This window comes from Odontesthes bonariensis, chromosome 20 (assembly GCF_027942865.1).
Source record: "Odontesthes bonariensis isolate fOdoBon6 chromosome 20, fOdoBon6.hap1, whole genome shotgun sequence".
NCBI classification, from domain to species: Eukaryota; Metazoa; Chordata; class Actinopteri; order Atheriniformes; family Atherinopsidae; genus Odontesthes; species Odontesthes bonariensis.
The window spans coordinates 17,133,431-17,161,037 of record NC_134525.1 but is presented as its reverse complement, the minus strand read 5'-3'; the positions used below and the strand labels follow the sequence as shown (position 1 = coordinate 17,161,037).

The 27,607-nt window shown below is 41.9% G+C and overlaps 1 protein-coding gene across 1 annotated transcript; it reads left to right on the top strand.

Moving 5' to 3' along the window:
* Window positions 1-1,614: 1,614 nt before the first annotated feature.
* On the top strand, window positions 1,615-23,660 carry LOC142370065 (cysteine-rich secretory protein LCCL domain-containing 1-like). The gene is made up of 15 exons (XM_075452486.1): window positions 1,615-1,878; window positions 2,415-2,771; window positions 9,420-9,538; window positions 11,882-12,014; window positions 12,115-12,230; window positions 12,880-12,980; window positions 13,061-13,249; window positions 13,965-14,025; window positions 14,142-14,208; window positions 14,692-14,822; window positions 14,941-14,984; window positions 15,080-15,152; window positions 15,243-15,318; window positions 15,416-15,549; window positions 21,326-23,660. The coding sequence occupies exons 2-15, from the start codon at window positions 2,511-2,513 to the stop codon at window positions 21,375-21,377; spliced, it is 1,557 nt and encodes a 518-aa protein (XP_075308601.1). The 5' UTR covers window positions 1,615-1,878; window positions 2,415-2,510; the 3' UTR covers window positions 21,378-23,660.
* Window positions 23,661-27,607: the final 3,947 nt, after the last annotated feature.

Genomic DNA, 27,607 nt, shown 5'->3' with positions numbered 1-27,607 from the left:
AGCGTTGCTATTTCAGCTGTGGTAAAAGAGGAGGGGGGAGGCCTGCCGGGCCTGACCGCAGAGAGAGGGCCGCTGCTGGGGCCGTGGCTAAGGCCCCTGCTACTGACCCAAAGAGCAGACAGTAAACCTTGGGTTTATGGACATTCTGAATGCGGTGGGTCCCCAGTGTGAGAGCTCTTGTTCTGCATTTAAGAAGTAAGTTAGACAGCAGAGACACCCTGGTGTACCGGGTTTTTATTTCTGTGGTCTTTATATACAGTGATCAGATTAATCAGTTAGTGGCTGTGATGGAAAGTAACCAGGTACATTTTCCAGACTAGCATACTTTGATATAGATTTTGTGTTGGGCTGTGTTTGACTTTAAAGTTCCATGGGAAATAGACAATTTAATCTTACCTGACAAAATGAAATGCTGTCTTTAAGAGACCAGAGTAATTATGGCATGTGGCACGAGAAAAAGACAGGTGTTACTTTTGTTATTACAACAAACAAACCTCTCAATTTGAGTTGAATTAGACTAACTGAAGCTCATAGCGGTCAAATGGTCCAGAGTCCACCTCGACCAGCTACAATAGTTAAAAGCTATTTACATATTACAAACTGATAGAATAGAATATGTCACAATGTTCAGTCTGACTGCTGACACACACTGTAAACCCTGTAAAAATCATGAGATAATAAGGCATATCAATGCATAAACGAGAGAAAAAAAAGCCTTTTATAGATGTAGCCTCTGATGTTCAGGGTTTTTAGGCCAAGAAAAAAAAAAAAAACTAAACAAAGCAGAAAATTACATGAGTTATGGAAACAATAATAAGTTCAGTTAGTGTTTGGTTTGTTGAACATGTCAGCAATAGTACTCGAAGACTATGTCTCCCCTCAAAGGGGGTCAGACACAAGGGGCCTTGTGCTTCGCTGCTGTTTCCACAAGTGCCATAGCAACGGGTGAAAATGACCAGATGACAAAAGGCAAAACCTGCCTCTTTCCATCATGGAATTCACTATGTGCTACAGTGGAGAGGGGAAACAGTGACGACAGGTTCAAGTCTTGGAATTAACAGAGAGTCGGTTTGTGTTGTGGTTGCCCCGTAAGGAGTCACCTGCAAACAGGCTGCAAGGGCCAACTTTTACTGTCGAGTCACACAAAGGAAACAGCTCTCATTTGAGCCATTGTAGTTTCTCTCAAGTCTGTCACAAGTTTAGGGGGCAGCATTTAGACAACATTTGGGGCTTGGACCTTGACAGATGAAAGCCTAATAGACATCCACTGGTACTTTGATGAGATTTTGATGTACTGTGACCTTTACATCACATTAAAAGTCAATGGTGAGTATATTTTATGTAGCTACCTGAAAAGGCATCATGCAAATGCATGTTTTTAGCTTGATATTGCCTGTAAGAAATTTAACACTGAGTGCATTATGGGGGGGAGAGAGAGAGAGAGAGAGAGAGAGAGAGAGAGAGAGAGAGAGAAAGAAAAGACTCTGCTTGTATGAAACTACACGCGCACTGCCACGCACGCGCATTAAACGGGAGGACTTTTTCCAACCTTTGCAGAGGCGTGGTCAGGGGCGGCTCTCTGCAGGAGCAGCCAAGTTCAGGATAAAATGTGGATAGGTGACTCTTTATCGGCTCTCGTGCAAAAATCCCGAAAGAAGAAAGGCTGTTTTCTCTTTAAAAAACTAGTTAAAACTGAATGAAGCGACCACATCACACCTTTGGTTTATGTGGAAAAAAAGCCGTCCAGCGACAGTCATCCCCGCTGCACCTGAGCTGTGGAGAGCGGATTTCTGCTTCTTCTTCTTGCTGCTGAAGTTTTCATACAGCCAAATCTCTGTCAGGACCTCAAGATTTGGGCTCTGCTCCAGTTCATTAAAGGTAAATTATTTCCACCGTCTGCATTAGATAACACCACTCTGTTTCTGTTTCAATATGCATAACTCTCCACATTTTCCATTAGATAGTGGCTCGTTATATCAGCGCATGCCAGCGATACTGCTTGCATACCAAATGGCTCAAATATGTATATGTTTACATTCAGCTTTGGAAATGCAAGAGCAGATTTTTTGCAACACTCATACCTCTAAGCACTTTTAGAACAGCTACAACTGACTAATTTGAAATTCTGTGTTTCTTTTCAAGGGTCTACCCTGAACCACACTTTTTTTTTAATGATTAATTTTCGAGAAAAGTTGTTTGATTTCTTTAATCCAGTCATTCCCAGCCTGCCAGTTTGCCCTCAGTGAACCCCATGAGCTTACAAATGGCATTGCACCAGACCAAGTGTCTGCAAGCCAATGCACTGTTCTCACCAAGTTCAATATTGACGTACGTTTTTCAGTAAATCTGATAGAGCATTCATTCAAATCCCTCCAATGTTTCTGTTTTCTCTTTTCTCCTTGGTCCTTTGCCAGCTCACACCATACATAAAAGAAGAGAAAACTTTTTCCCTCCCCATCCATCCAACTTAAGTTTTAGAGGGATCACCACCATCACCAGCATTTCCAGGGATGTGGCCAGTATTCCAGAACTGGCTGAGGGGTGTGTCCTTGCTCCTGCTGCTCCACACCACCGCATCCATGGTGATGCTCCCCAACTCCACAGGCTGGGAGCAGATATTGGACAAGTATCTGGATGAGGATGGGGACTGGTGGGAGGCCAAACAGAGGGGGAAGAGAGCAATTACTGACAGTGACGCTCAGCTCATCCTGGACCTTCACAACAAGCTCAGAGGCCAGGTTTACCCCCCTGCTTCCAACATGGAGTACATGGTAAGCGGATGGAGGATGCATATGAGACCTTTTATGATAGATTTCTGTGAAGAAGTGCCCAAATACTTCACTGTTTATGACCCTCTGAGTGAACTCCATAAGAGTCTTGCACATTTGTGTGCCATATAGCTTAGTGTGGTGACCCAGTCACCGGACCACCTGGCACTTGTCCCACTTGGCTCCCACATGTAGCATGCCAGCCTCTAAGTAGTCTCGCACATGAACCCCCCCAGCGTGCACACACACACACATACACACAACTTTGTACCCTTGTGACTTTGGTTGTTTTGCCAGAAGAGAAGAATTCCACCAACTTGCCAATGATTACATTTCTACAGCGCACTTTTTTTTGCATGCTGAGAGATTTGTTTGACTTTATCCTTTGGCCATCTTATGTATGTGCAGCGCCAGATCACTTTTCACAGTGCAATTAGAATCAGAGTGCGGCACCAGGGCTTGTTTTACCAGCTGGCTGACCCCCTGCTAAACACACACATACACACACACAAGCAGACCACACCTTCCAAAAGCCAGAAGTTAGCACTCTGCAGATCTGGAACTTTTCCAAATACACTACATGTGTTGGCACAGCAGTACATGACCTCCAGTGGTGCTTCACAGGTTCAAAATCAATACTATGTACAGAAGGTAATGAGGTTTTATCACCCTTTCATCTTCACTTAAAGAGTAACAGAACAAAAGGCAGTATTATTCTCTGGTGAAGGCAAATAAACAGTTCCTGCTGGGGGCAGTTGCTGGACTGTGTAATTGTATAATTGAGAGGTTGGGCTTGAGGACCCCTTATATGTATATGTATGTGTGTGTGTGTGTGTGTGTGTGTATGCATGTATTGTGTGCAGGCTTCTGGTTGAGGCGCACACATGTGGAGAAATGCTGAGCAAGCAGTGCGCAGCTCTTTTGTACTGTCTCCTGTTACAGTTGGCTATTTTTCTAAGCTCCACGGGCACCCAGGGGTGAATACGGAGAGGCATGCAACAAGAGGATGTGAGGTGAGAGAAAGGGAGAGAAAGTTAACTGGGAATGCAAGGTAAATAGAAAAGGAGGTGTGAAATGAAAGAAGAGCTTTGCGAAAAGAAAGAGGAGGCAGCATGAAGCAGATGGAGAGTAGCAAAAAAGGTGACAAAATGAGTGAAGTGAAGAAGTTGATTGGGAGTGACGCAAGAGGAAATGAGAAAAGACACATACTTGGAGGGGGCTCAATGAAAGGACATCTTTATCTACAGTTATGTAAATGTCAATATTTGAGGCACAGTTTCACAGGTCACATCTGAAGTGCTTTTTCAGTGACTCTTTTTTTCTTTTTTTCTTTTGCGCTTTATTTCGGAAGGGGCTCCACATTTCTCCGCATTTCCTCCTGTCTGTGTTGAACCGCTGTCACCTTTCAGAAGCCTCACAGCTTCAGTCTGCTGGAAGACTTCACAGACATGCTCGCCTGCGCTCCAGACGCACACTCATGCATGCAGATGCACTCGCGCAAATCCTCGCGCACATACAGAACCATTTGGCCATCAGCTTTATCATTGTCTGCCATTGTATTAAACCACAAGCCCAGTGACCCTCTGTGGCAATCATCACACAGACAAGGAGATAACATCAATTCAAATCCCCCTCTTCCTCCCCCTTCATCTGCTTCCCTCCCTCTGCCTCCCTCTCCCTTATCCCCGTGGCTCCGTTCCCATTCTGTCATTATCCAACACAGAGGCCCAAAAAATTCCCTGGATAAGCATTCACACTCTGTAGCGATCCACAAAGCCTTAGTGTGGCTTCAGTAGGGGGACAGAGGTTCTGCCTCTCACCCGTATGTTGACCCACAGGTATAAACAGAGCAGTGTCAGCGTTTGAAGTCCTGTAAGACAAACAGATGGCATCTTGGGAAAAAGGGTCCCACCTGTCTTGATGTTTAACTTGGCTTTGCTGGCCTTCTCTCAGGTCTGAGATGGCAGAGATATTAGTGACTTATAATAAAGCTCTTTTGATATTTTTCAGTCCAGGATGAATCAATGCTGACCTGCAAGCTCTGAGCATTTTAATATACTGTGGAATAATGCGCCTCATGTGAGTGAAACCTGTGAAACCCAATATTTAAAGGTCTAGGTTGATAGATATGTGGACAAGCATATTAAGCAGAATGCACCAGTTGCTGTCAAAGGAAAAAAAAAAAAAAGGATGAGAGATGAATTATTTCCAGCTTGTTTGGAATATTTAGCTCAGAGGAACTGGTTATGTGCAAAAAATCTCCATAAAAGGGTATCCTGTAGATCCAGGTGCCTATAGCACATCCAATGACTTCTATATAATAGTAGCTAGATACAGGGTAGTATAATCCTACTATATGTTGTCGCAAGGAAAAAAAGAATATATATGTATATTTGGCCTTATTTTTTTGTCAACTAACTAGACTACCATTGTTTGCCATAGAAGCATCTCAACAGCTGGCTCCTTTCATGACAACTGCTGTGATTTTTCTCAGATATATACTGTTTTTCGAAATAATCAGCGATATATCAGACAAAAAAAACTCCCCCTTGAAATAAGTGGGTGGCATTCAGAGCTAGAGTGTAAGTGGAAAGAAAACTTTTTCTTTAAGCTGTCAAATTGTCCACAATTTTCACTCTCCGGGCTCCATTTTTTCATAAAAAAAAAAAATAGAAAGATTTGTTATGTCTTTGTGATCTCTCCCAGTGTGACTCCTTAAGCCATCAGAACAGAGACAAAATACCCACCTACCCCATTGACACAAATGTATAAAGAGAGCAGGATTTTCCACAGTAATCCCAAGAGTTACGCTGTTTGTAATTCAACTAAGTCCACATATTTTTACACAAGTAATGTGTGTGGGAAAGCCCTGCAGTGCACACAGTTGCAAAGCCATGTCATCAAGGGTCATCTTTTTCTCTAAATAACTGCAGTTCAAGATAGGTTTAGTGAATCTGAGTCCGGTAGAATGTTGCACACAACATCACCATGGCAACTTTAACTACCTCTCAGAGCTCTCGGCTGGTGGTCTTTTGATAATCAGTGTCTTCTCTCACTCTCTTCGGTTTCCTCACTCTTAGCGTGAGCGTAGGCACAGACGATTTCAGCAATCCCACTGCAGTTTATCCAGAAAACGCATCGCTTAGTTTCAGGGAATTTTTCCAAATCACTTTAGAATTCAAACATCCTTTAAAGCCTCAAAAATATGTTTGTTGGCCCTCACCTCCACTACTAGTGGGAGTCCAAAGCCCACAGGGATCCCACCTAATGGAATGCAAAACGTGTGAACGCTGCTTCGTCTCCATTCACCCTTACTATGAGTTTATTACGGTGCAATTCGCAGTAAATAACATTGTCATGAAACTTTGTACAGATGCCAAATAAAAATGACTGTCTATCTGTGTCTTACAGCTCTGCCATCTCTCCAATGGAAATTTCCTTTCGGTTTCATCCAAGTTTCTTTTTTTATCCTCTGGACAATGTCTTGAGCTGCGGCCAACAATGTATTGCTCGAGCTCACAACAGTCTGGACACAGGCTTTCCTTCCATTTCTGACCCATCGGCTTGTTCTAAAACTTTTTTTTCATTGCTGCAATTCCATGCGGGCTAATGTAGTTATTGCTAAGAGCAAAATAAGCACTGGTCTGATCCCATCATGTCTGGCTCACTTTTAATGTCTGATACCTGAGATATCTTCTGCATCATTTTAGGGCAATAAAGGGATGATAATTCGGCCCATTTTATCCCTGATTAATAATAGTTATTATTAACAATAGTAATTGCTTTTGTTGTGGTAAAACTATGTTATATTATGATACGGAATTTATGGGTTTTGCCGTAGAAAAGTTTGCTCAGTGGCCAGCTCCAAGTTTTTAGTGTCAGCTGATGTGGGTTAGAATGACCTGCACGAAAATAACTGAGTGACAGCTCATACTAGGGATTAAACGTAAGGGTGTTTACAGGCAAACTGACGACCAAATAGTTGTTATCTTCCTTTTCCTTTGTTTTTCCATCATTTCCTTTCTGTTAAGCTTTATTAGATTAAGTCACCCATTTGCATCCGTGTTTTCTCTCTCTGGAACACCTCCTTTTTTCCTTTGCTTTACTTTCCCAATTCCCATATCCTTCCCATAGCTGCGACCCAGTATTCCTCAGCATGCATCATTGATTATGAACAGGAAACCCATACTTGCAAAGGAAGTATCCCTCTGTACCCCTGGAATGCAACCAGATGTACATGGGAGGAAGGAGAAAAAAAAAGAAAGAATCCAAGCTGCAAATGAAGTGTTAAGCGAAATAAACAATGCCGTGTGCACAGCGCTGAAAGACTTTAGCAAGGGAGGTGTTTTTCTTTACCGGCCCTGCAGAAGTGGGGTCAGAGTGGGTGGTGGGTGGGGTGCTTCGCGGTTACAAGGCCTCCCCTGCTGGGGTAACTGTGCAAACAACAGCAGCTTGACGAGCTGCCTGTACTCTGTACAATCTCCACAGATGAAAATCACAGCATATGACCCGGCTGACACGCTCTGAGCCTGCTTTCTCTGCAACTTTTTTCAGGTTGATGGAATAACTCAGCTTATAGATGCTGCTCGTGATTATTGTTATTATAACACTCTTCCAGCCCATCACAGATCATACTGCTGTGATACAAACCATAAACCATAATCCTCCAAGAAGCCTCAGTCAGTTTGTTCGTTTTTGACTTGAAATTTATGTGCGTAGAATTCTCAGTTTAAAGTTTTCACACTGATAACCATTTTTTTAAGTGATGAGAACATTATGTTGGAAAAAAAACACAGCAGGAAAAAAATGTCCTACATCCTTTAGTTTGCAGATCCATTGGTGGTGTTTCTTTTTACTATGCTTTAGCTTGAAGTAGCTTTTAATCAACAGTTAGAGAGACGAAAAAGTAAACGCCCACTCGGTGGAACTTGAACCCGGGCATCCGACATGCACATTTAGTCTTCATTCATGGTACACCCATGAATGAAATCAACCAGTTGAGCTACCCGCTAAATGAGGAGTGTGAATGTTGGTTAGTTTTTGTTGAGGAGGGCCTCAGTTTAAAAAAAATCTATTAATCTTATCCCGCTGTACTCATTGGATTGATTTTGTTTTTCAATAGAGAAAAAGGTTTTTAATTTTTTTTTATCACTGTGTGAATCTGTCAAACTGGTGGCGTAAAATTATTCAAAGGTCTCTACTCAGGCAAAAATGTTTAAGTTGTAGAGCTGTTAGCCATTATGGTGTCAAAAAAGGAATAAAAAAAACACAGAACAGAACTTGTTGAAATGCTGATATTTAAATCGGCACACTGCCAGCAGAGGTCTTGTCAGAGTACAATGAGTCTCCAGTAAACAAATTCTCATTATTGCTTCAGCCTTGGCTCTGTCAGTCATCACATGGTCCCACTGTACAACGCAGACCACAGACAAATTCTCTCACACAGATATGCTGGGATGGGTTATCATGTATTTGCTCCATATGCCAGTTATGTAACATTCCACAAGGCTCGGTGTTAAAACCTGCCGTTTTGCACGGTGTCCGGCAATTGGTCTTGTTGATTTTCAAAGAAAATAAATAAATATGTCTACTAACTAACAAATAGGTTTGCCAGAAGCGGCTGAAGAAACTGCTCTGAGTTAAGACTTGATTTGCAGCACTGCCAGACATCCTGCTTGTTAGGGAGGTGTGTGTTTGAGGGGCTGATGCAGAGAGCCGCAGTTGTTTGTGGTGGGACTGAAAGTGGGTGACGGAGGAGGAGGTGGTAGAGGAAGCGGGGGGGGGGGGGATCCGTTATTGGATGAGATTTTCTTCAGAGTAAGCTGAAAACCAGGGTCCAGTGTGTGAAATGTGAAAACTTCTGACACCTTTCACTATTATATTACTACCATTCACAAACTAATTGATTTTCCTGAAGAAACCTGTAAGTCATCCCACACTGAAGGTGCATGGAAAGGTGTGCAATTAAGGGCACACACAGTGTCCTTTAGAGGAGTTACAGCTGTGTTATTGTAACATTTTTATAGTAGAGTGGAGGTCAGCTGTATGGAAGGACAGTTTGCATTCCCAGGAAAACCTCAGTACGGCATGCACCTAGTCATTTCAGACATATGGAAGGTAGTACTTTAGGGAACAAAAAAATTTAAAAATATTTTTTAAATTACCCCCTGTGTCATGAGATGACCTATCTATACGGAAGAGTATTAGGGCCAGGCATAAGAAAAAATATTTATATTTTGCCTGTCGAGAATAAAGTCGACATGTCGAGAAAAAAAATTAGAATTTTTGAGAAAAAAGTCAACTCCTCTGGTCCATCATCTAATTACTTTATTTTCGACATTTCGACTTTATTCTCAACATGTCGACTTTATTCTCGACATGCAAAATATAAATATTTTTTCTTATGCCTGGCCCTAATACTCTTCCGTATATCTAGGACGTGAGCTGGGTAGCTATTAAGTCAAAAACACAGTCTCTTAATTAGCTCACCATCATCCCAACTGTAAATATCTCCACTTATTAGCATCGCTCTAACCTTATATTGCTACATCTTACATCCTTGGCTTTTGGTTGGCAGTGGCAGCTCATTACCACTTTGCATTTGACATAGCCCAGAGATCTAATGTCTTTTCCTTCTCACCTCTTGGGCAGGTGTGGGACACAGAGTTGGAACGTACAGCGGAAGAGTGGGCAGAGACCTGCCTGTGGGAGCACGGTCCCGCCGGCCTACTGCCACAGATCGGGCAGAACCTTGGCGCACACTGGGGAAGGCAAGTCATCTATCAGTAAATACAGTTTATGTGTGTTCATGAGTGTTCATCTTATCAAACGGTTTTTTGTTCGAAGCTTGTTTTTCCAAATGCACTTTTTCGTGATTGAATCAGCTCAACAAATATTTTCGACCCAATCTTTCCGATCCCAAATAAAACCACCACTTGTCGTCTTTAGATGACTGCCCGTGTATGAATAAAAAAAGATAACAAATGCCGCATTATTTAGTGAGATTTACTTCAGCGCAATTTTTGTTGTACAATTTCACTCAAGTCCTCACAAGGGCTTTTTTATGATACTGAGGGCATACTGATAAAAATGATAACCTTTGCTAAACAAGCAGCTGTGAGCACATATATTACACAACTGTCAGTGGCATTTATCCACTGCGAGTAAGCACCTGAAAGCCAAATAACCAATACTACTGCATGGAAGGCAAGTGGATTCACACGTTACAGACTCTTTGTTGTTTGGCTGGCCTATTTGTTCACACCGCCTCCACAAAGCTCCTCTTCACTTAAGAGACTCTTGTTCCACATCTATCCATATCCCCCAAGAGTCAATATGTTTGACAGATTGTAATGAGATTGACCTGGAACACCTGGTAAAAGATCAGTATCCTTGGTTACTGAGCAGTGATTGCCAGTTAGAGCAGTCTCGACAGACGTATTGTCACTGCTGTTCTTATGACTGGATGTTCACTGTAGATGGCATGTTTGTTGTATAGTTGAGTGTATAGCAAATTATTTTCTATATGGTGTAAGCACTGGTGAAAGGTATCCAGGTACATTTAATTAACTACTGTACTGAAGTACAATTTTGAGGTACTTTTACTGTACTTAAGTGGAATCATTTTATACTACTTTATGCTCCCGGTCCACAAAATATCAAAGATTTCACACATTTATCATCCGTTAACAGCTCCAACATTTAATTCACTGTTTGTGTTGTCTTGCAAGCCACATGTTAGACATTGTTTACTCAAAGGTAATTTAAGGGGTGCTTGTTTTCTTTTCCTGGTACCCTGATATGATCTTTTGTGAAACAAGGCTTTGTAAAACAGAAATACAAACAGAATGCAACAATTTGCAAATAAACAAATGTTATAGTCACAATCAGAACAGAGTAAAATGTCTCACTTTCCTGTTTTCTTTCATGAAAAATTAGTTCATTTCAATTTTGTTGACGGCAACATGTCTCAAAAAAGTTGGACCAGGGACAGCTGGTGATTATAAATGGTATTAAAAAGAAACAGCTGGAGGAACATGTTGCAGCTAAGTTGGTAAACGGCGAACAGGTCAGTAACATAATTGAGTATAAAAAGAGCACCTTAGAGTCTCTCAGAAGTAAATATGGACAGAGGTTCAGCAATCTGCAAAGAACTCCATCTACAAACTGTGGAGCAATTTCAGAATGTTTCTCAATGTAAAGTTGTTAAGTACAGTAAATAATACAATAAAAATATAAAAAAATCTGGAGATATCCAGATATTAAAATGGACTAAAGCAAAGTGGAAAACTGTTCTGTGGTCAGATAAATCAAAATGTGGAATTCTTTTTGGAAATCATGGAAACCGCATCATGTGGACTAAAGATGAGAGGCACCATCCAGCTTGTTATCAGAACTCAATTCAAAAGCCTGCATCTCTAATGGTATGGGGGTGCATTAGTGAAAAATGAAACTGGCAGCTTGAAAAATGTGTAAGGTACCATCGATGCAAAGAGGAATATTTTAACAAGACAATGCTAAACCACATACGGGCATCTATTACAACAGCATGGCTTCATAGTAGAAGGATCCAGGTGCTACCTGCAGACCTTTCCATATCTGAAAACATTTCAATGATAATAAAATTCAAACCACAACAAAGAGGTAAAGAATGGGACGGCATTTCTTTCCAGAAACTGGTCACCTCAGGTGATAGACATCTACAGACTATTGATAAAAGAAAAGGGGATGTTACACAGTGGTAACCATGGCTACGGGCAAACATTTTTTCAATTTTGTTGCTGACATTGAATTCAACACGTGCTAATATTCTTCATGAAATGGTCAAATGTGCCACTTTCCACATTTGATATGTTTTCTATGTACTATTGTGCATAAGGTAATGGGTTATGATTTGTTAAAATCATGGCATTCTGTTTTTTTTGTTTTTTTTTCTATACAATTCACACAGCGTCCCAACTTGGAATTGTAGTTGTAAAACAGAGTCGAACTGAATTAGCGCGTGTGTAAAATCTTTACTTCCAAAACTCTTAAAAGGCAGCTTAATACAAAGTCAGTGCCATAAGAAGTGTTTGAAACATTGTTGTCTTATGTAAGCTTACTGATCTCCTCAGGTATCGTCCAGCTACGTTCCATGTGCAGGCCTGGTATGATGAAGTAAAAGACTACTCCTTCCCTTACCCTCAGGAGTGTAACCCCTACTGTCCCTTCAGATGCTCCGGCCCAGTTTGCACACATTACACACAGGTAACTGCTGTAAGACTGGATCGTACCTTTTGAAGACTTTTGCTGATTTAAGGCACATTGTTGTCAGTTATTTGTTGCTTGTGTCGTCATTCTTTTATAGCTGGTTTGGGCCACCAGCAGCCGAATTGGCTGCGCCATCAACGTGTGCTACAACATGAATGTGTGGGGACAGATTTGGGCCAAAGCCGTGTACCTTGTTTGCAACTATTCGCCAAAGTAAGAGTTTTTGTTGTGTATGTTATAAATTGGCTTTATTCTTAGACTCTATGTATTCAAATTCTGTAGTTTACTAAATAATCTATGTTCCTAGTTTGTACTTTTACACTCTGCTCATTCAAACGCAATGTATGTCCAAGACTTTAAGATGACGTAGCGGGATAAAATAACTGGGTCAGATAAAGCGTCTCTATTAGGACAGATAGGTCTGGGACAGTAGATACACACCTAAAAAACAACACTCACACACACACGTTGTTTAGCACATCCAAAGAACATGACGAAGACCGTGGATGGCCTGCTTATATCACTAGCAAATGTCCAATTATACTTTGTCGAGATAAAGGTGAACATAAATATGAAATGTTTCCGGATATCGGGGCTCTGTCTGACGGAGGCTCTGCGGGAGCTCTGTCACTCTGAGTCCAGCGCTGCTATACTTCACATGTGACCACCAATAAATACTTTGTTTAACTTAAGATTTCTCCAGCTTGTTCTTGGGCTTCCAATGAAAGAATCGAGCTAACAGTACCAGGCGCGCGATTTGTATACAGGCTGTGGAAGTTAGTAGAAACCTAAATGTAGCCTTGTGTGATTTATTTAAGTAGTTTATGTTCAGCAAACCTGGTTTGTTACTTCGCCTGAACAGGGGAAACTGGTGGGGCCATTCACCTTACAAGCATGGGACCTCATGCTCTGCATGTCCTCCGAGCTATGGAGGAGGATGCAAGGACAACCTCTGCTATAAAGGTACGCATGACCTCCACAAATATAGATTGAGGAAGCCTGGGGAAACAACTGCTCACCATTCCCTGCTTTTGTTTCTTTAGTTGAAGACGACAGATCCAATGTTCTGCAAGAGGAAACAGAGGAAAACAACTTTATTGAGCCAGAGCCCCCCCGTGCTACGAAACCCCGGCCCCGGGCCTCCAAACCTGCACCTCCCAGGCTCCCGGCCCCTACCAAGCCCCCCACAGAGGACCTGCAGAAGAATGAAGTGGTCAACACACAGCAGATGTGTAAGCTGCTATTTAACTGTTTATTCTGGATCTAGTTTCATCTCAGATCGGGGGGGGGGGTGGACGGTAGGATATGGTTTTATGGGTGGGTTCAGTGCAATATGTACTGTAAAGAAAACAGTGCTCTTTAAAACTGCGTAAGAACCCCCCCCCAAAAAAAGAGAGAGAATTTGCCGCTCGCTTAGTTTTGAGCAAGCAATAACGGATAACACAAAGAAAATAGACCTTGACCGGAACTATTTTTCTTGCAGTTTATCTTGAATTGCCTTGATGTTCTGTAGCCTTTATCTGTCATCTCCCTGATCATCCCCAGACAGTTTCGAAACTGTACTTAATATTTCGAGTCACTGTTGAGCTGAGAGAGGGGAGCTCTTGTTTCAGCCCGATCCCCTGAGTGTGTGTTTGTTAGTTTTTGGCTGGCTGAGAAGGGTTGGAGGGGGGGGGTTCGCTGTGGTTTTTAAATGGCTTCCTCTCTTCCGCACAAGTGGCCTGTGCTTGCAAGCTGAGACGCTTCCCCTACTATTGCTGACCACCCTGAACCTAGTTGCAGAAATTCTTGTCTTTGGTTCTGGAAGCGTTGCAACAATGTCTCCCCTGGGTTTCCCTCAAATGTGGCTTTTTCGTAGCTAGTCATCTGAATCAGAGCTGCTAGGCTCGTACATGGGGTTTCCTGTAAGAGCGCTCACTCAGAGGTCTCTATGTTTATGTGTTTCAGCTCAGCTAGTGACCTGTGACACTAAGCTTCGGGATCAGTGTAAAGGAACACCGTGTAATAGGTACCGTGCAGATGATACAAAAAAATAAAAAAATAAACACAATCAATGATATTCCATATATATGTATATATATAAACTTTTTTTTCACATGGTTCTTTTTTTGCATTGATTGACAGGTACGAGTGTCCGGCTGGATGCTTGGACGCAATAGGAAAAGTAGTTGGGACGGTATACTATGAGATGGTGGGTACATAAGTTGATAAGCTAGACTATAGTTTGAATAATGCTGCGTTCAAAGCTTGCTATATTTACGTCTGCGCGAGGGTCACCAAAGACCATCTACAGGAAATAAGAATGCAAGAACACAAAATGGCATGAAAATTTGTGTGTTTGCGTGTGCAAAAAAAAAAAAAAAAGGGTCATCTGTCCTTAAATCAACTTTTAACTTCAACATGTAATGCACAGAAAATCCCACCATGTTATAAATCATATGGAAGATAAAGAGGCCTGACACACATCTTCTTCTTCCCAGCTCCCAACATGTTTTGAGTCAGGCTACTCCAATGCTGATATTGTTGTGCGCTCCTCAGCTTAGCATGATCCAAATTATGTACTGTGTTACGACAGCAGTCGTGATTAATACAATATAACAGCCACAGCATGTGTATAACCACTGTGCCAGCAAAATGTAAATGACACTGTCAACGAAATGCATTTTTTTTGCAGCAATCAAGTGTATGCAGAGCCGGTCTGCATGCTGGTGTCATAGATAATGATGGAGGATGGATGGATGTAACACGACAAGGCAGAAAGGACTTTTTCATCAAATCCAACAAGAACGGGGTGCAGTCATTAGGGTGAGAGAGTGATTTAGAAAGATGAATTGATAGGTTACTAAAAATATCTGATAGTTGTAGAATGTAAATAAGATAGTTAAAAGTAATAAAATCTTGTGTGTGTGTTTCCTCTTAACAGAAAATATCAAAGTGCTAATTCCTTCACAGTTTCTAGAGTGGCAGGTTGGTTCAATTTACACAAAGTATTTAATTTAAGAGAATGACTCAATGTATACTATGTTGCAACAGTGGACATTCGCCGTTTTTTTCTTTTTCAGTTAAAGCCATCACGTGTGAAACCATGGTCGCACAACTGTGTCCATATGAAAATCCTGCAAGACACTGTCCAAGGTTTGAACCCTATTCTCTATGTCTGACCCACACGTCTCTTTCTGAATCACTTTCGCAAACCACGATCTCCATCTTGTCGCCTTTTTATAGGTTATACTGCCCGAGGAACTGCCTAGAGGAGAATCCTCACATTGCCAGGGTGATCGGAACCAGAATATACTCTGACGTGAGTTCCTGTTTTCGAAGCTGAGCGTCTTGAAACCCCTTTTGTCGAATCCAGAGAGGGAGACAATACTGACCTCTCCTCCTGTTCACTCCTGTAGAGGTCCAGTATATGCCGAGCGGCAGTCCATGCTGGAGTCATCGAGAATGATGTGGGTGGTTACATCGATGTGATGCCAGTGGACAAGCGGAGATACTACACTGCCTCGTACCAAAATGGCATTTTCTCAGAGAGGTATGACGTGGCTACTCTGCAAGTATTGAGTGGATAGTGTTTGTGTTCGGTGTGCAGTTGTAGGGGAAACTAACGTTTACGACGTTTCTTTTTTTTTTTATAATCGCATAGCAAACACCTCAGTTAATGTAAAAGCACTGAAAATGATACCTGAAATTGGTGGAAGCAACATTGATAGCTGACACATTTATTGAAAGTTTAAAAGGAACTGAAAAGTAATGTTAAGCAAAACACGGATGATGAAAGTCAGGGGTAAGAAATCACTGGCTTTCAGGTTGAGAGAATTTTAAGCGCTCTTTTCGCCCTGTGGCCCTAATATTTTCAAGATGCAGACATGTCATTACACCTCTCCTGCAGTGAGGGGGATCAGCGAGCCTCTAGTTTAAAATGATGAATTGCTTGGCAATCAGTGTTGAGGGGATGAGTGAATCTTTGTGTAGCTCAAGGAGTGGTTTTGTCTTTTGGGTTGTGAGTAAGAAAGAAAGGACAACCTCTGGACAAAGATCTACAGCCAAATATAATGGCTCAGACAAAGAGAAAAACAAGGACACAAAGCAATGAGAAGGCACACCGAGGAAACAGAATCCTGCCGGCATTTATCAGGAAGGGGATCAATATTCGGTGAAATTCTAAACAGTTCTAGCTCAGTCAGGACCGTAAAGTGGATGAGTTAATAAGGTCGAGGAAAGCAAATACAAAGATAGAATGAATTCCTGTGTATAACATTTGTTTTGTGCAAACGTTGTTATCTGAAACTAAAATAATTTATCTCCGGCAGATTGCACTGCTGTGATTATTGGAAGCGGCACTGGCTCGGCATTGCTCATGATATTCAACAGTGTGAAATTAGCCTTTACCTATAAAGGCTGCCATTTTTTAAATTAAGTGGATTCTGCTTTAAAGCTCACATCAGAGAATGGCTGTAAAAAAATCGACCCAGAATATATTCACAACTTACATGGTCTTACACTATCCTTAGCAAGAGCACAATTCCTCCGTCTTCAACTTAAGCTTTGCATAAAGAAATAAAAGGAGGCCAGAGCTAACATTTCTTTCTACCTATACTTATAATGAACTTAGAATGAGAACCAGTATAATTTTCTGGCTCTGTAAAGATAGGTATGCGACATGAGCATAAACTTAAGCTTGTGAAGAACCAATTGTTACATTGCACATTACCTGTAATCTAAACTGGCAGTTATGTTGAATTGTCTTCCTGTAAGATGCCTCGAGATGAGTTTTTGTTGAAGAACAGCAAATTAATTGAGCCAATTGCAACTGAGCTAATATATCAAGAGTTGTCTGCGGAATGCATCTACTGCATCTGAATCGGCACAAAAATTAGAAATGCAACATGACTGATCACATCATTTTCATTGTTTTAGTTGATTACCGCATGTCAAGGTTAAATTAGACACTCTAATACTCTCTTTTTAAACTCTTTCAATAGTTAGTTGAGAATCCGGTGCAAAAAGTGACTGTATGAAGTGTTGAGCCTGTTACCATCTTTAGTTGATGTTTGTTGGGGCTCATTCTGCTTCTAGTCCTCCTCTTACTTTTTACCCTTTTTTACCCCTGGAGTGGGAAGCATCATCCAGTGAACTTTGCTACATTTTGGCTGAGTCTCATCAGACGGTATCTCCCTCTACGCTTCAAAATTTATGCGGCTGACTCGTGTTCTGTCACATTATCAATAAACACCAGTGACCCAGTGCCATCACGCTGCCTCTTTACTGATGATGTTTTATGCTTCAGATCACGCGCCTTCTCCTTACTCATTTCTTCTAATCATTTGGATTCATCTGAGTTTCTTCTTTCCAGATTGTGTGTTCCAGAGCTGGTGTGGCTTTTCTTTTAAGATGTTTTTAATGGCAAAGTCGTATCTGATCGTTCTATTCCCGAGGCTTATATATGGTTTGCACCTTTTGGTGAAGCCTCTTTATTTGCTCTCGTAAAGTCTTCATTGTAAATCTGGATAATGATATGCCTACTTCCTGAAAGTGTTCTTCACTGAAAGTGTCCCTCCCTGGACTTACAGGCCTTTTTATGTCACTGCTCATTATTGTATTCTGTTTGTACCAAAGCTTTGATTTAGCCTCTACTAATGTTCCTGCTATATATTTGATGGGTTGGTTTTGTTTTTGCTACCCAAGGACCCCTTGTTTCACTTGCATTTAGAGCACTTTGATTAAATGTTGTTGGGTCCACACAGGTCATATTTCAGCTTCCAAATGCAAATGCCACCCGATTCAATGCCTGACTTTTTACCTGCTTAATTGATTAAGAAATAATAAAGAGCCAGCTCACAGCTACCCATGCAATGGCGTTGGAATAAATTGTCCAATTAGATTTGATCCCCTCTAAAAATCAAGTTCTACATATTGAGAAGCTGCAATTAATAAATGCTTCTATAAAGTGCAGTCAGTCTGCATTTCAAGCTAGAATTGGAAAATAGTGGCTTTGTCCTATTATCAAGTTATTTATGGAACTTACTCTATACAGAATGTAACGCATCCATCTTCACAGACAGTTCCTATATATATAGAGGGCAGCCAGTCTGTGCTTAAAAATGTTTTACACGTAGTGAAAGACAGCACTGGACACAAGATAAAGCACCCAACTAGGAAATAACGGGTTTGCAAATAGTGTACTTTGTCTTCACGTTCCGTGTGCATTCTTGCTTATTGTAACCCCGTGTTTCTTTTTCCTTTACTTTATGGATTATACAAAAAGAAGGATTGAGAGTGAACTACTCTATTCGGTGCCGTGTGCTAACGCACAATAGGAAACAAGAGACATCATTGGTTTGTACGGTAGCTGTAGGAATGTTAAGCAGACTTCATTTCAGCTTATGCCAACCACCTGTCATTTGACATCCTGGCTCTCCATGAGTCCTGGATTAAGCCTGAAAACAATGCTACCCCGGCTGCACTTTCGACCAACCACACATTCTCCCACACCTCTCGTCCATCTGGGAGAGGTGGTGGAACGGGCCTGCTCATTTCCAACAAATGGGAATACAACCAACTGCCTCCAGCACAGTCTCCTCCCTTGAGGTTAATGATGCCACGGAGTCCCTCTGCTCTACACTGAGCTCATGTCTGGATAGTCTGTGTCCTCTATCCACCAAACCCGCTCGATCCTCCCAGTTCCACCCTTGGCTTAATGATACTCTCCAAGCGTTGCGCACCAACCTCAGTGCTACCGAAAGGAAATGGCACAAATCAAAAGATCCTGCAGATCTAACTAAATTCCAGGCACTTCTGTCATCATTCTCATCCAGTGTCATTGATGCAAAAAAGTCTTTCTACATTGACAAGATTCACAGTACTAATGACACCCGTAAACTTTTTTCCACTTTCAAAACTCTACTTAATCCTCCGCCCCCGCTACCTGCTACCAAACTGACGGTAGACACCTGTGCCTCATTCTACTGACAAAGTGGCAGCTATAAGCAAACAGTTTTAACGAACTGCCCACACCCGAACCTTGTACCACAATATCGACATGCAGAAGTCCTACAGCATCATTTTCTTCATTCACCCCTCTCACTTAGGACTGTGTGTCTAAACATCTCACATGTAGCCGTCCTACTACATGTCCGCTGGACCCTGTTCCTACTAATCTATTCCAATCCATCGCTCCTACTGTAACTGCAGCGGTCACACATGGGATTAATGCTTCACTGACATCGGGCACATTTCCTACCACATTCAAACAAGCTCGGGTTACACCACTGCTCAAGAAACCTTCCCTACCTCCAACTCATGTGGAGAACTATTGGCCGGTCTATCACCTCCCGTTTCTGTCCAAAACCATTGAAAGGGTGGTCTTTAAGCAGGTCACTGATTACCTCTCACAACACAACCTCCTTGATCCAAACCAATCTGGGTTTAAAAGTGTACACTCCACTGAAACGGCTCTGTTGACTGTGACAGAAGCCTTAAAAGAAGCCAGAGCGACAGCTAAATCATCAGTACTTATCCTGCTCGACCTATCGGCTGCGTTTGACACTGTCAACCATTGTATCCTTTTGTCCATACTCTCAAGCATGGGCATCACAGGGAGAGCACACTCCTGGTCGGTCATTCAAAGGGTCCTGGCTTGGTCACACTTCTGCAGCGCACCACCTCGCCACAGGGGTCCCCCAAGGTTCAGTACTCTTTGCCATATACACCACCTCACTGGGCCAGATCATCCGATCACATGGCTTCTCATACCAATGTTATGCTGACGATACCCAGCTCTATTTGTCATTCCCACCTGAAGACCAGACGGTCTCAGCACGGTTCTCAAACTGTCTCTCTGACATATCAAAATGGATGAAAGCCCATCGCCTCCAACTAAACCTGAACTGCTTGTCTTTCCAGCCAAACCAACCATACACCACAGCATCTGCATACAAACTGAATCCCTATCTCTTGCTCCATCAAAGGTAGCTAGAAACTTGGGTGTCATGATTGATGACCAACTAATCTTTCAGATCATGTTACCTCCATTGCTCGATCATGCCGCTTTGCATTGCTAAACATAAGAAAGATCAGGCCATACCTAACCCAACACGCCACCCAGCTCCTAGTGCAGGCCATGGTCATGCTCCGGCAAAGGCTTATGTCACAACTTGGTCACTCCAGTCGTCACAGGATTGTCGTCTAGCAGTGCCTACACCACGCTTAAGACAATCCAGACTCTTTTCATGTGTTGTTCCACGACGGTGGAATGACCTACCGAGCGCTACCAGAACAGGGGGGTCCCTGAATATCTTCAAGAAACTCTTGAAGACCCAGCTCTTCAGAGAGCATCTCCTATCCTAGCACTTACCCTGTGCTTCCCTATCCCTACCCCTTCTACTGAACTTTATCTTTCTGTACCTCCCTCTATGCCTGCACTCTATCACTACACTGTCCCCCCTATCACCTCTGACAGAGTCTGACTAGTGGTTTCCTTCAATGTAGATTATTGTTAGCTTTGATGTCAGCTGTAATGTTATATATTTTTTCAATTGTAAGTCGCTTTGGATAAATGCGTCTGCTAAATGCATAACAAAACAAAAACAAAAAAAAAAGCTTAAGCCAGGCTCACCCAATTCAAATTTATTCAGTGTAAAATGTCTTTTTTAGCCCAGCTCTTACAAATCAAGCGGAGTGAGCAGGTGAGCCCTGCGATGTTTAAACTTTAATGCCTGTCTCTGATATCAAAGGAGAGGCTGCTTTTTATGAAGTCTCTGGCCAGTCAAGACATTGCTGAGGCTAATAAAGTGACTGCATGAGTAACACGCTGTACCACCTTCTGACAGCATTAAGGTCAGAGGCCCATACCAGTCTCTATCCTTGACGTTAAAACTGACTCACATGCTGTGTAGAATGCTCCAGTTTTAAAGAGATATTACATGACCTATGCAGATGGGAGACTCTTTCCAAGTTTCATTTATTCAGAGGCACAAAAAAGTATTTTCGCATGCATCTCCATTTGCTTTTGTCACTCTGCTGAGATGCTTGACGTCTGCCCATCAACTATCTGTCACCTTTAGCCTTACAGCATGTCTGTCTTTGTTGCATAAAGTCCCCTGTGTTTGGGTTCTTTACTTGTTTTCTCAGGAAGCTTCACTCTGCATCTGTTCCTGTCCTATCTATCCTATCTATGTTCGAGTGTCAGAAGAACACAGTCCATCTGTTTGCATGTGACTGCCATCTACGTCTCTTTGCCAAAAAGGCTGGGACATGTTCTGTATCTGCTGCTCCTGGACTTAACAGCCCCTTGTCTCTCTTCTCTGCAGCCTTCAAAACCCTTCAGGAGGGAAGGCGTTCCGGGTCTTCGCGGTGATTTGAGCACCCTGGAGGGCTGTTTCACCAAAAAAAAGAAGCGCACTTGAGGCTGTTGAATATGTGGTAATCAAGCCACGTTGTCAAACTCGGTGACTGAAATGTTTCTGGCTCTGCTACACACACAGGGGTTACAGGTCGTTACCACGGCAGCATAAACCCAACAACAAAAACGTACGCAGTGAGAACCTGCCCGTCCTCTGCCTTGTGGAATTTTCAGCTTTTGCGGGAAATTCCAGAAACTGTAAATATTTCCGATTATTTTTGTTGTACATATTTGTTAATAGTGTAACTGTTTTTACCTTTTTACCATTGTCTTGCCCTTTTTAACTGAAATCTGTGTATGAATATTGATTATAGAACATTATAACTGCACTTAAAAATGAATATCATTATATTGTATTAAGTCTGGCACATTTTTATTGGTGCTTTTGAGAGGTGTCTTGCCATATTTTGTACTTTTTTAATGGGGGGATGGGGTATAATGCATTTATTTTTGTATGATTATGCTTTATATCAATATGAATTGTAATGAATGCTGCTATATATTTTATGTATTGTTATTGCCTGCCTGCTGGGTTTTGTTTGTATTTTTCCAAATGATGTGGTTGAGCTAAAACTCCCTGCCGGTCAGGAAGTACATTCGTCCCTCAGAGTTGTCATTCTCTAAACAAAACCTTTGTATCTCCATCGTGCATTTCATTTCACAGGATGTCGCTACTCCAAAGATGTTTTCAGGTCATTTTTTTTCCCATCTTGATAAACAAAAGCAACAATTTGCAACGGTTTTATTTCATACACTGTGTGCCTTGTTCCCATTTTAAGCAGCTATCAGCCTTTGTTCAATCTGCAATTGTCATAATGGGAAGTTTAACTGTATTATTACGCGTTTTTCCCTTTGCATCACAGAAATTTTCCTCCTACGGATTATAAAGAAAGGTACATGTAACAATAATAAACAAAAGACCGACCTGCGATTTTCATCAGATAATTGCATTTTAAGTCAATCAAAGTCTTGATTCACAGTTATTTAAGTGCCTTAACATTTTAATTAGTGGAACATTTATTCTTTTAGATTCCCAAACATTTACCTCTGAACAAGAAAAATCTAAGTTGTGGTCCTCTCACCATCCATGGAGCAAAGTGACCCTTCTATTATCGGTTCCAACGTGTTCTCGTCTGGCAGTGTTAGAATGTCTGTAGGGCTGCAATGGGTTTGGACTCAAGCTGCCATTATACGCTATTCCCCTGACAAGTGCTTCTAAATTTGACCTAATTGTCTGATTGTGGTGCTACAGGCTTGGTGGCACTATGAGAGAATACAAGTGCACATTTGAATGGTCTATGTGCTTGTCAGGTGCAAGTGAGTGGGAACAGTAATTCCTATCTGCATTAGCTAAAACCATTGCAGGGATCGCATAATCTTATAAGGTCCTCACAACAACTAACAACACTTGGTACAAAATTAATGGTCTTGAACAAAGGAAACAAGTTCTCGTTTACTTGAAATGTAGAACTGCCCCAAAACGAGAAAACTAGACTGCACATACAACTGTATGTAATAAGTGCACAAATGCCCTAATTGTATGTAAACAACTTCCAGTATGGACACAGTATAAAGTAACTAAACACAACACCCCTTACATTTACTGTCACACACCTTTCTGAACATGAGCACATAAATATGTCATGCTTAGATTAAACTTGATCACTTGACTTATGATTGGCTGAGCTCTGGGGGACAACTGGGTCTGGAGAGATTGATAGGCTGCCCGTGTCTACCCAGATCCTGTGAGAGAAAAGAGAGACATACATCAAACAAGTGTCAAAATTCACAGCAGGGTGCAGTGATAGGTGGTATTCAGAGGCTTTGAGGAATGAAAGGCAAGAGGAGGAGCAGGATAGCAAGAGGGTGAAAACAAGGGACAGAATAAAGGGCAGAGATAACTACTTGAAGGTTAGAGAGGGGAAAAAAGCACAAGGTTTTGATGTTATGACGGCTTTATGAGCGTGACATTGGGTACCCTCTGCACAGTTTCTCCTCTTTTCCAAAGTTCCACTGTCTGTAAAAACAATACAAAGGTCAAGATTCCTTACAGTTTTGCAGAGGGGGGGTCCATGTTGTGCACCTTTAAACAATTAAACACATTAGATGATAATGATAGATTATTATCTATTTTCGCAAGCAACCCACCGAGACTGTTCATAGGCCCCACTAGACAGACGAGGATGCATTAAGACCAAAACTGATAAAGCGAAAGCCACGGGCCCATTAGAAACAAGGAGACCGAGTGCTGTAAAGACAGATGGGATGAAAGACAAGCTTGCAGCTCGCAGGGCCCGCATGGTGCCACCAGTGTTTTCATACTGTCGTTTGAAATAAGGAAGGTCATTAATAACCTCCTTACTGTGTTCTGCTCGGCTGCAGGCTGGCGCTTCTTGCAGAGCTAAATGTGGCGCTGCATGGCAGCAGACTGGCAGGCTATGTCAAAGGGACCATATATACCTGAGGACAGGGAAAGACAAGGAGAGAGGCAAGCAGGCAGAGTTTGGACGTGCTTGTGCATATGTTTGTGTGTGTGCCATGTATTTAGTTTGAATTGATTTTAACTTTCTTACCTGTTTGTTTATGTACTGGGTCTGTGCTGTCTGGCCCACTACATTTGGATGAGAATCAGATAGCTGTGATCAGTCAGAGAAGCTGTCAGTGCTGAGGTGAAAAGTTATGGTTGCCAGTAGTACTGACTGTGTTCCTTCTTGTCAAACCTTTACCTTGGCGGATGAACAAAACATAACTTTTGACAGGGAGCGTTTTTTTTTTGTTTGTTTTTTTTTCTTTTACCCTTATGGTCCAAAAATATTACATGCACATAGCCACACTGTGAATGAGTTTTTGCAAAGGCACTTTGGGTACTTTGGTGGGGGAAAAAAACAAGCTTTTCCTGAGTTGCAACGTGACTCATATAATTATTGAGTTATTTTAGGCCTCTATGCCTTTAAAACAAACCTCTGACAATTCTTAGACATTTGATTTATAATAACCATTCATTACGACCCACTCTGCTGCGACCAACCCACCCAACATGACTGAAATTGGGAATCGTGTAGCACATATTCAAATTACTGCCACGGTCTCCTCGCTTAGTGATGAGATCCTCAAACTGATGCTTTAAATGTGTCAGTCAGGGGGGCTAACAAAAAATATACAGTTGGGCCATGTTTTGAAGTGTGGCCACTGAAACTACCGCTTATGGCATTCTGCTGTATATCTGTAACATGAGCCTTTGGGGTGCTTATTGAATCCAAGAACAGAAAATACTGCTATTTGTGGGTGCCATAGTTACAGCAACTAGAGAATGTCAACAAGCAAGACTTGGCACATGTGTTTGTTAATTGCTGGGTGCTTTAATGGAGTAAATACTCATGATGTGTTCGCATTAGAAAAAATAAATAAAAGAGACACACTACAAGAAAATGACCCTTTGTTTGATAGAGAATTTTAGAAAAATGGGAGCTGTTGCATTATTACCTAGTTATGAACAACTGGCAGAGTAAATATTTACAGATTATACAAATAGTAATATTGTGTATATATGACTGCACGTATTTACAAGTTGCCGCAGCTCTGTCTATCAAGGTTTTCTTCTCTCCTGTACACTGGCGCCTCTGTGTGCTCGCAGTGATTAACATACATTCATCTTACTTCTGTCATGACAAGGCTACGGCTATATTTTTCAAACGCCTCATTGCCAGGGGAGAAAAAAAAACTTGGACATCACGAGATTTATTGTCAACAGTTTGCACACGTACGACACCAATACTGACATTAGTTCCTGTATAAAAAGGTGTCAGTCAAGCTGTTTTATGCCCCGAATGCAGATGTGGGCCACATGTAGAAGTCTTCCTAAAACAAGCAGTGTGGAGAGTTGTGCTTACAGTACCTCTCCAGGAGGGGCTGGCTGCCTCCCAGACTGCACTGCTGTCAGATCTGCCCCTGCAAATAAACAAAGACAAGTCTGCATCAAATCTGGGCATTTAGGAAAAGAAAAAAAAAACGTCTTAATATGCTGCCTTACGAGAAGTAAAACTAAGCTAGTCATTTCTCTCCAGATATTTCCAAAAAAACTATATTTCAATAAAGTCTTAGTTTTAGGCGTAGTTACAATATTGTCAATGGGCAGTTTTCCTGTTCATCCTCTAGATGTGGGTCAATTGAGATGGCACAAATAGTAAACAAAAACAGCATTGCAATCCAGGAATGTGGCATAAATCTTTACACACAACGCCAGTGATAACAGAGGAAATGGATTTCGTTTCAAAGAGCCATGCCGATCCAAGGCGCAATCTGACAATCTGTGAGGAAGCAAATGCTGGAACGCAAAAAGGAGGAAAATAAATGTGGAGAAAGAGAAGGAATAGGGGCAGAAGATGCCTGCCAATGCTACAATCTGAAAAGCGACAGACAGCACAGTTTGAGGGTCACGGCCAAACAACAAAGCCAATGCGTGGCAGATGGGCACACACACTCTTTTGCAGTCAGTCATAATACAAGGAGAAGGAAGTGGGACATTCTTGGGCCAAAGCCTGGAGGGCTCAGGGGTGGTGGGAGAAGAGTTCAGCATGAAAAGCAAAAAACAGGGAAAACTCGTGAAAAACACAGCTCATTGTAAACTACATCAAAAGGAGTCCCAAAATAAGTTTGTTTTGAAGGTTTTTGTGCAAGTCAGTGAAACTCTTTCTTTTTGTACTTGTCCCATGGCACAGGAGACAGACTTATAAGCAGTGGGCAAACAGAGTTCTGTGGCAGAAGCGCTCCTCTGTATTTACACTGGGATCATGGTCGAGGTGCACAGAGTGCAATACATACAGAGCAGCAACCAATCAGGCCCTGATGATGGGCCGCAAAATCATGGACGGAGCTGTCCAAGGGCTCTGACGTGATTGCTGACCTTTCATGTATTTATAGAGGAGTTTAGATTTCCACTCATTTTCCATGCTCACATACGAGCCGTTGTGAAGGAGGCCCAGGAGGTAAAAGAGTAGCTTTGTCTCGACCTGGATGGTAAACCCTGGAGTCATCCGCTTCTGCCAGTACCGAATAAGGGCCCACAAGCCACGGCCATTGGGAAAAGCACAAGAGCCACCTGTTTTCTATTAAATCTGTCAGATTAAATTCGGAAGTCAATAACCTGCAGTGCTCAAGGTGTAGTTTGAGCCAAATGTGACCCTCTGCTATGGAGGACTGAAACCGCCACGATTCAAGATAAATACAGAAATATATAAATGGCTCAATACATAAAGTGATATGCCAACGTGCTACACGGATCACACTCCTATCAAAAGAGATGCCCAGTGATAAAGAGAAAGGGCAAACAACAACAGACAACAAAAGTGTCTATCTGGGTGATGAAGTTTATGTGAAGCTTCATAATGTATTTGACAAATCACTCGCTCTGTCGCGAGCTGATTTCTCCTTTTATGTAGCAATATAAATCATCTGTATCACAGCCTGCACTGCTTATTTATCGCCTTATGAAACTATAGCAGAAGTAGAGAGATCTCATTATCATGCAAAAGGAACATGAAGACATTTAAACGGCCCCTTGAAAGTACTCTTAGCACTGCAGACAATATTGCCCTCTGCAGGGCAAACACATTAGTCACGCTTGTCTGTCTACTCCTTTTTTTTTTTTGAGGGACGGTGATGAGATAAAAAGACTCAGCAACGCATTAGCTGGTGATTTTACAATGAACCCGTTCACAGAAAGGCTGTGATAGAACCTAAGGACCCTGACTCACACTCTCTTGACTTGTCCTGCTGGAGTGTCCTCTGCCAAAATGTCCCTGCTTTCTCAATGTCAGATGCTGAATAGTTGACCCTGACCTCTGAAAAGTCACACCTTCGCATAGAAAGCGAATGAATTCTGCTCCTTGTCTCCAAATTAGCGTGCAACATGAAAAAAATAGAAGAAAAAGATAAAAACTGGAATTCTTGCAGTATAGGACCGAGGCACCTATTTTACTCTTTTATCATCCACGAAAGAGCTGAGTTTGATGAACTGTGGAGTCGTTTTCTCTAAAAAAAACAACACAGCAGCAGAACACTTAAGTCTCCAGAGATCCAGCCTGGGGTTCAGCAACACTGTGACACAAGATGGACCCCAATTTAGGACACAAAGACTGGGTCAAAACAGCAGGAGGTATGGGCTTTCTTTACTAAAGAGTGATCTGCTTCT